The 8,283-nt window shown below is 47.4% G+C and overlaps 1 protein-coding gene across 1 annotated transcript; it reads right to left on the reverse strand.

The window, feature by feature from the left end:
- Positions 1-3,355: 3,355 nt before the first annotated feature.
- Positions 3,356-5,561, reverse strand: LOC122724819 (myosin-4-like). The gene is made up of 2 exons (XM_043960681.1): positions 4,683-5,561; positions 3,356-4,612 (listed from the first exon to the last, which is right to left on the reverse strand). The coding sequence occupies exons 1-2, from the start codon at positions 5,559-5,561 to the stop codon at positions 3,356-3,358; spliced, it is 2,136 nt and encodes a 711-aa protein (XP_043816616.1).
- Positions 5,562-8,283: the final 2,722 nt, after the last annotated feature.

An 8,283-nucleotide genomic window follows, 5' to 3' on the forward strand; every position in this document is an offset into this window, starting at 1 on the left:
TAGCCCCTTAAAAGGAGAAGAACTCCTGATATACCTGGCAGCCTCAGAACAGGCCGTCAGCGCGGTTTTAGTAAGGGTGGAAGAAGGGGAGCAGAAACCTGTTTTCTATGTTAGCAAGGTGCTCAGAGATGCTGAGGTCAGATACTCGAATATCGAAAAGATAGCCTACGCCCTGTTGTTAGCGGTCCGGAAATTCAAAGTTTACCTGGAAGGTCATCAAGGAGTTGTAATGACGGATCAACCCTTAAAGAAGATACTACACAGACCGGAAACTTCAGGACGGATGTTGGCATGGTCCGTGGAAATCAGCCCTTATTGTCTGGAGTATCGACCTCGGACAGCGATAAAATCTCAAGCACTGGCTGACTTTATAGCGGAGTGTACATTCAACAAGGAGAAAGGAGAATCAGCCTCAAGCATGTCGAAAAAAGGGGGAGAGGGAGAGCCTTCTCAAGAATTCAGCTGGAAGTTGTATGTTGATGGAGCATCAGGCGCTGAGGGCAGCGGTGCTGGAATAATGCTTAAGGGGCCGGAGGGCTTTAAAGTGTGTTATGCCTTGCGGCTAGAATTCAAAGCTTCTAATAATGTGGCCGAGTATGAAGCCCTGGTGAATGGGATGTTGGTAGCTTCGGAAATAGGGGTAACCGACCTCGAAGTAAATAGTGATTCACAGCTGGTAATCAATCAAGTAATGGGAGTGTATCAGGCCAGGGACCCCATCATGCAAAGCTACCTTGATAAGGTAAAAACTTTAGAAGCCGAGTTCACAAGTCGAGGAATCAACATCAGGTTTCAAAGAATACCTCGAGAAGAAAACGAGGAGGCAGACCTGCTAAGTCGGTTGTCTAAAGAGGAGCTAGAGCAGCTCCCCGATGAAGTGTACATACAACATGTCCATACCCCTGCATTTGAAAAGACAAACACGGTACTGCAGGTGGAACAGAGCTCAAACTGGATGACCCCGTATCTAAAGTACCTGGAGAAGGGCGAGCTCCCCGAGGATAAAGACGAAGCCAGAAAGATAGCTGCTCGAGCGGCCAACTACCAAGTAATAAGGGAAACCTTGTATAGAAAAGGAAAGTCCAGCCCATGGCTCCGATGTGTGAGTCCGGAAGAAGCCACAAAGGTAATGGAAGAGATTCATAGAGGTCTATGCGGAGCCCACGAGGGAGCAGGGACGTTAGCCAGCAAAATATTCAGACAGGGATATTATTGGCCCACGGTCAAAAAAGAAGCAGAAGAGTTTGTTCGGAGATGTGACGTATGTCAAAGATTCGCTAATGCCATCAGGACCCCTGCCACTCCTCAGGCAAGCATATCCAGTCCGTGGCCTTTCTCACAATGGGGAATCGATATCCTGGGACCCTTCCCCAAGACTACGGGGCAAAGAAAATTTGTAGTGGTGGCCGTGGAATACTTCTCTAAATGGCCAGAGGCAGAAGCTATAGCCACCATCTCAGCTCGTAAAATGATAGATTTCGTATGGGGGCATATCGTTTGTAGATTTGGCATACCCAGAGTGCTTATCTCAGACAATGGTAGACAATTTGACTGCAACACTTTCAAAGCCTTCACGACGAACATGGGAATATGGCATAAGTTTTCCTCCGTAGCTCATCCCCAGACCAATGGTCAAACAGAAGTTACCAACAGAGCTATCCTCCAAGGGTTGAAGAAGCGGTTAGATGGTGCAAAGGAGAATTGGGCAGAAGAACTCAATAGCATCCTATGGGCACTCCGGACCACTCCCAGAGCGCCCACAAAGGAAACTCCATTTGCACTTGCTTATGGCACAGAGGCCGTAGTCCCAGTCGAGTTGCGGATTCCCACTCATCGAGTCCAATTCGTTAGTGAGGACACTAATGGGGACAAATTGAGAAGCAACCTGGATGCTCTGGAAGAAGTGAGAGAAGAAGCTCAAATCCGAACTGCTGCCTATCAACAACGAGCAGCGAGGTATTATAATCAAAAGGTCAGAGAAAGAAGCTTGAAGGTAGGCGACCTGACCTTAAGAAACCTAGAAGCTACAGGGAAAAGAGCAGCTGCAGGAAAATTAGCGCCAACCTGGGAGGGACCTTTCAGAGTGACGAAAGTGGTCAAGCCAGGAGTATACCGAATAGAAGATACGCAAGGAAATCCTGAACCCCACGCTTGGAACATCCAGCATCTAAAAAGGTACTTCCCTTGAAATATTTGTAAGAAAAGCATTGTATTTCGATAAAAATGAGCAAAATTGTTTATACAATGTGATTATCTTTATGAATAATATTTTCCCACAAAAAGACCGGGATCCCCAAGATCTCCCGGGTAACCAAACAAGACCGGGATCCCCAAGATCTCCCGGGTAACCAAACAAGACCGGGATCCCCACGATCTCCCGGGTAACCAAACAAGACCGGGATCCCCAAGATCTCCCGGGTAACCAAACAAGACCGGGATCCCCAAGATCTCCCGGGTAACCAAACAAGACCGGGATCCCCAAGATCTCCCGGGTAACCAAACAAGACCGGGATCCCCAAGATCTCCCGGGTAACCAAACAAGACCGGGATCCCCAAGATCTCCCGGGTAACCAAACAAGACCGGGATCCCCAAGATCTCCCGGATAAAATAAAAAAAAAAAAAAAAAAAAAAAAAAAAAGACCAGGATCCTCAGGATCACCCCGGAGCAAAAAACAAACAGGATCTCGTAAGATCTCCTGAAAATAATGGTCGGTGAAGGATTTAAGAGCCTCCCGAAAAATGAAAATTTCCCCTATCATACGCAGGGACAAATTCGTAAAAAGCGGGTTCCGACCTGAAAAAGCTCGGGGCATAATATTGTCGACCTCGCAGAAGATACGGTTCCGACCTCACAAAAAAAGGAGAACCCTAAAAAAAAAAAAAAAAAAAAAAAAAAAAAAAAAAAAAAAAAAAAAAAAAATCAAGAAACAAATTAGGTTCCGACCTCGAGGAAAAGTTCGGGGCACCCCAGCCAGTAAACATGTTCCGACCTCATAAAGAGGCAGAGGGCACGACGGCTAAAGAGTGCCGAACCCAAAATGCATACTAACGATTAAAAATTTAGCCAAGATAAAAGGCCGGGCTCCCAGCTCGGATAAACATATATCATCAAAAACCCAAAGGCATGAAGGCCAAGGAAAAAACCAAAATTCTCTAGAAACTTAACCGTCTAAGGCATAAATAAAGAAGAAGAAGGCTACATCCGAAGCCCAAGTCAGTTTACCAAAGTACGAGATTTGATCACACTATTAGCTAAAAGCTAAAGGTCAATACAGCACTTATAAGAATACATTACAAGGCATATGAAAAACCAGGACAGTTCAAAAAATTGATATTTTATTAAATCATTACAATTCACCTCTCAGGCGAAGTAGGAGGATAGATAGTCCTTAAAGGACTTACATCAGTTAAAACTCCCTCGCCCACACTATCCCTATTTGCAGTAACATCTGCAGGAAGCTCAGTATCCCTTGGATCAGAGCTCTCAACATCAGCAGCAGGAGCAATTTCCGACCCAAGGTTGGGGTTCTCCTCCTCAGCAACAGGGTCGTCATCCTTCGACCCAAGGACTTCCACGTCCTCTTCTTCCAGCTCGGCGTCATCCGAGGAAGACACAGTTGACCGGCCACCAACACGGCAATCTCCCCGGGGCATAGGTAAATCATCCTCTCCATACATTACTGGCTCGCCATCTGAATCTACTTCACGCTTGCGAAGCTCTGACAACGGGGTATCAGGAGCCCACCTAGCTTCTCTTAAACCACGATTATAGCCGGTTGAGTAAAAACGAAGGGCTTCATTAACAATAGCCCTCTTCATTTCACCAGAAGCTAAATATTTACCAAGATGCGCTTCACAGGCCTCAGCTACAAACTCCTTAAACTCAGAAGAGTCCTTGTAGTCCTGAACAGCCGACTCACCGGCCTGAACGATTTTCTCCTTCAGCTCGTCAGACTCCTGATACTCCGCTATGCATTGCTCGCGTACCAGCTGAGCTTTACATTCCAACGCCCTGACTTCCTGGTTAAGTTGATCATGACGAAGTTTGAATTCTTCAGCCAAAGAAGTCAGATCTCTGATACGGTCAGAACTTGCACTCAACTCCTGCTCGAGGACCTGCACCCGAGCTAGGGCCGCCTCTTTCTGAGTTCTCTCCTCCTTCATATGAGCTTGAAGTCCATCAAAATCTGCCTTTAAGGCATCATACTGGCGCTGGACCTCCGCTTTTTGGCCCAAAGCCTCATTCCTCTCTTGAAGAGCATTCGCCATAGAGGATAGTTGCTCCGAAACTCCCTTGCAGCGAGCCTCCAAGGCCGTTGCCCTCTCATCAGACTCTTGGAGAACTTTGCGAGTCCGAGACAGCTCATCTTCTAAAGACGAGGTGTGCTTCGCTGTCTCAGCTGTTTCCTCCTCAGCCCTTTTAAGGGCCTCCAATGCAGAGTTCAATTCCGCCTGGAGGGTCTGGATTTGTTCTCGAGCAGCAGCCAGATTCCCCCTCGCATCATTAGTTGCAGATATATTCTCCTCTCTACGCGCTTCCTCAATCCGGCGGTCTACAGACTCCCGGAAGGAATGATCACGGATATCCACCTCCGTGACAAGACCCGTCACCTGGCACAGGAGAACAACAGTCAAGAAAACAAAACAGAACAAACTGAAAAGACAGGGAAAAATGACTTACCATCAGTAGCATCTCCCTGATTGTGTTCCCGAGCTCTTCACGAGAACGAGATCGGAAAGATACCTGTTCCTCAGTAGAACTGGCTAAGAGACCAGTCAGGGCAAGAAGACGGGGATCCGAAGCTTGTGTAACCCCGCCGAACATCTGCATTCTGAGCAGGTCAGCAACAGCACTGGCTGGAGACTCAGAGGTAATGTCCGACGCTTTCAAAGCGTTGCCAGAGGAAGGTAACGGAAGCTCGGCAGCAGCACTTTTTCCTTTCCCAATGGGAGGAAGAGCCATGGAAGACCCTGTAGTAGCCCTGGATTTCTTCCTAGCTGGAGATGGGACAGACGTTCTCGGAGGAGCTGGGCGCTTGTCCCCGGTCTTTGCTGGAACGACCCCAGAACCCTCAGGTTCAGTCCTCACAGGGGCAGGGGCATCTTGGGTGAGATCCTCCGGAGTTCGGTCCTCAATAAGGACGATCTCCAGTCCTGTCCCGGAATCCTCCTTGTCTTTACCCCCAGATACCTTCTCAGGAGAGTGGGCAGTACCCCGCTCCACCTGCTCAACAACAGAAGTCTGCTCCGTGATAACCAAGGAAGCCTCTATCACGGCCTCTGAGGAGGCTGGAGCAGACCTAGACCCTTCGGCAGACTCCAAAGGCGAGCTCGGTCCGCCACGGCCAGATGGCCTGGATGACTTGGAGCTGCGAGAGCTCGGCTTTGCAACTTGAGAGGGAACTTTGGCTGGAGATCGGCTAACCTTCTTGGAGGAAGTAGCTTGAACCACTTCCGCAGCAGCTTCAGATACTGAACGACCAGCTGAAAAGGCGTCGACGATTGAATGAATATTGTCCCGAGATAGGACAAAGTTCTTGGGAAACTTGACCTCGTCCATTTTTACTTCCGAAGCTGCGAAAATGCGAAATCATGAAAGTTAGCATACATCCTGATATTACAAGCAAAGGAGAAACCAAATAACTGGGCAGAGTGCTATACCCATGGACCGGACGTCCCTACGATTAGACACGTACAAACACTTCTCGACGTCATACTTCCGATCAACGGAAGTCAGCCGGAGCAACCCTACTTGCTCAATAATACTCAACTCGGGTAGGTCGTTGCAACCCGGATAGATCTCTCCCCACCTTAAATCTACCTCCCACTCTCGGCCGGAACCTGATTTCAGCTCGGCCACAAGGAAATTCTCTACCCATCCCTTTATAGAATCCTTGTAGCCAGTGAGGAGAGACAGCCCCCTACGGGGGGAAAAGTAATAGAAGTTTTGAGCCGCCTTTACCAGGCGGAAAAAGGTAACAAACAGACAGGCCGTGGGTGCAAAACCCCACCCCAGGCAGATAGACTCGAAACAAGACATGAACAAAATGGAATTTGGGGATAACATTCGAGGAGTTACCATGAAGTAATCAAAAACCTCAATAAAGAAAGGAGTAAAAGGAAGTGGTAAACCAAAATCTCTCTGCTTCAAGAAAAACACTATACTACGATACTCTTGAGGATCCACCAAACCCGGAGGAGGAGGATAAGGAAGGACTATCCTCTCATTTGGGAGAGGTGCCCGAATCAGATACAGAGGAGTATCCAAAAGCCTCCGAGAAATGTATTTAGTTATGTTAGCAGGGGTAATGTGGGACTCAATGTTAACAACATCAGGGAGTTCTGAAATCGCCATAGAAGAACAAGGAAGCGTACCTGAGAATGAAATAAGGTAAAAACGCAGAAGGAATGGCAGGAAGACAGAAAGCAGAAAGGAGTTGTTTTCCTCAAAAGGCAGAAGGAATTCGAAATGACAGCCAAATAATGAAACAGCACTTTAATCTGTACAGTTTTGTCTTGGAGCGGCGCGATCATTAATTACCCTCGAAGTTTACCCTCCCGACGGTTGGCTAACCGGTGGGAAGGTAAAGGGGGCAAAAAGAGGGGCAAAAGGATGACCGCTGGGCTTCTCTGCACACAACAGGGGCCAAGTCCATCATAATGGCCCAGGGTTCAAGGGCCCACGCGCCGCATAAGAAGCCCAACTCGTCAGTCAAAGTAACTTAGCCCACAAAGATTTACCTCTTTATCAATAAAGGGGATAAAGGGGCAAGTTGTGAAGAGACTCAACAGTACGAGCGAACAGGAGCACAGTCCAGGTCAGACTTGCTTATTATTTAGAAAATTATAAGTTCTGACGCGATTGTTATTAAAATAAATACTGAGAGACCGGGGCGCTGAGGACACCTCGGAGTCATACAGAGCTAAAGGCTCAGAGTTCAACTTAAAAGCAGAACTCACAGCTCGGTATTCTAGCTCGGGAGAAGAAAATCGAAAGCAGAAGCTCACGACTAAGTATTTTGGCTCGGAAAAATAGGGCTCGCAGATCGGTCAGTCCAGTTCGGAAAGCGTAACTTGAGACCTCGATCAACCAAAGAAGCACAAAGCTCAAGATAAGTCCGAGCTCGTAGGTCGGATAGTACAGCTCAGTGGAGTTAACTGACCTCCCAGTCAGTTGAGTAAGTCTTAAAGCCGAGCTCATAGGCCGGATAATACAGCTCGGAAGAAGCTAACCGACCTCCCAGTTAGTTATATCTTAAGATCGAGCTCGTAGGTCGGACAGCATATCTCGGGGGAGCAAGCCGACCTCCCAATGAGTTGGGTCAGTCCGGAACTCGGTTTGTCGACTAAAAGCGGAAGTTCCCGAGTATTATTATTTTAGTTCGGAAGAAACAAAGTTCAGCTAGTTAGAACTACAAAGAAGACAATACAAGTACTTCATCCACAACAAAGAAAGAGACAAGCTCAAGTATGAACGAAAAATAGGAATTTCATTAAAAGAAAAGTACATTACAGAATGGAAGACTATCCTTTAAGGATTTACATATCCGAACCTACATTACAGAATGGAAGACTATTCTTAATGGATTTACATATCCGGGTACTTCGTCGACTACATCCGACCTCAGTATTCAAGTCTTCGGTCCGGAGGATACTCCAGCTCGATATGTGAGTCCGGCAGAAAGGCCAAGATCTGTCTCGCCGCTGTAAGGAAGCTCCTGACGTTGATTCAGAGAAAGCGTTTCCCCCATAGGTCGGCATTCGGTTACCCAAATGCGATGCAGGAGGTGCGGTGGACCTTGGTTCCGCATAATATTGATACTTCACACCAAGGCCACGCAGGATACAGGTATTGAACAACATTCACTGTTCCATCATAGATAGACATTCTGAAAGGCAATGGAACAAGTGAATGTTGCAAACCTACACCCGAATGTGAGGCTCGATACAACCATGCACATTCAGGGAAATCAGCGAAATATTCTGAAGAGCAATGGAACAAGTTAGAACCCTCAGCATCTTGAAACATATATGGAGCCAGCACCTCTCAGGAGCCCGAACAACACGCAAAGGAGGAGGCCGGCCAGACGACCTGGGTGAAACCGTTTCAGCAACTTGCCGAACAGCCTCACCCAGCGACTGTCCTAGCAGCAGAACCTCCAAAGCCTCGTTCAGACCCCCTGAAGGTAACCTTAAATCTTTAAAATTTTTGAACTGACCCATTTTTATCTCAGGCACTGCAAAAAGTTCAAAAACAGATACGAGTCAGAACGAATCCTTAT

The sequence above is a fragment of the Manihot esculenta genome, chromosome 10 (genome assembly GCF_001659605.2).
Source record: "Manihot esculenta cultivar AM560-2 chromosome 10, M.esculenta_v8, whole genome shotgun sequence".
Taxonomy (NCBI): Eukaryota; Viridiplantae; Streptophyta; class Magnoliopsida; order Malpighiales; family Euphorbiaceae; genus Manihot; species Manihot esculenta.

Bases quoted from the DNA above. Each gene is read 5' to 3' on its own strand.
- LOC122724819 (XM_043960681.1), bottom strand. From the start codon at position 5,561: ATGGACGAGGTCAAGTTTCCCAAGAACTTTGTCCTATCTCGGGACAAT. The intron at 4,613-4,682 runs GTAAGTCATTTT...CTCCTGTGCCAG, and splicing joins TCAGGGAGATGCTACTGATG to GTGACGGGTCTTGTCACGGA.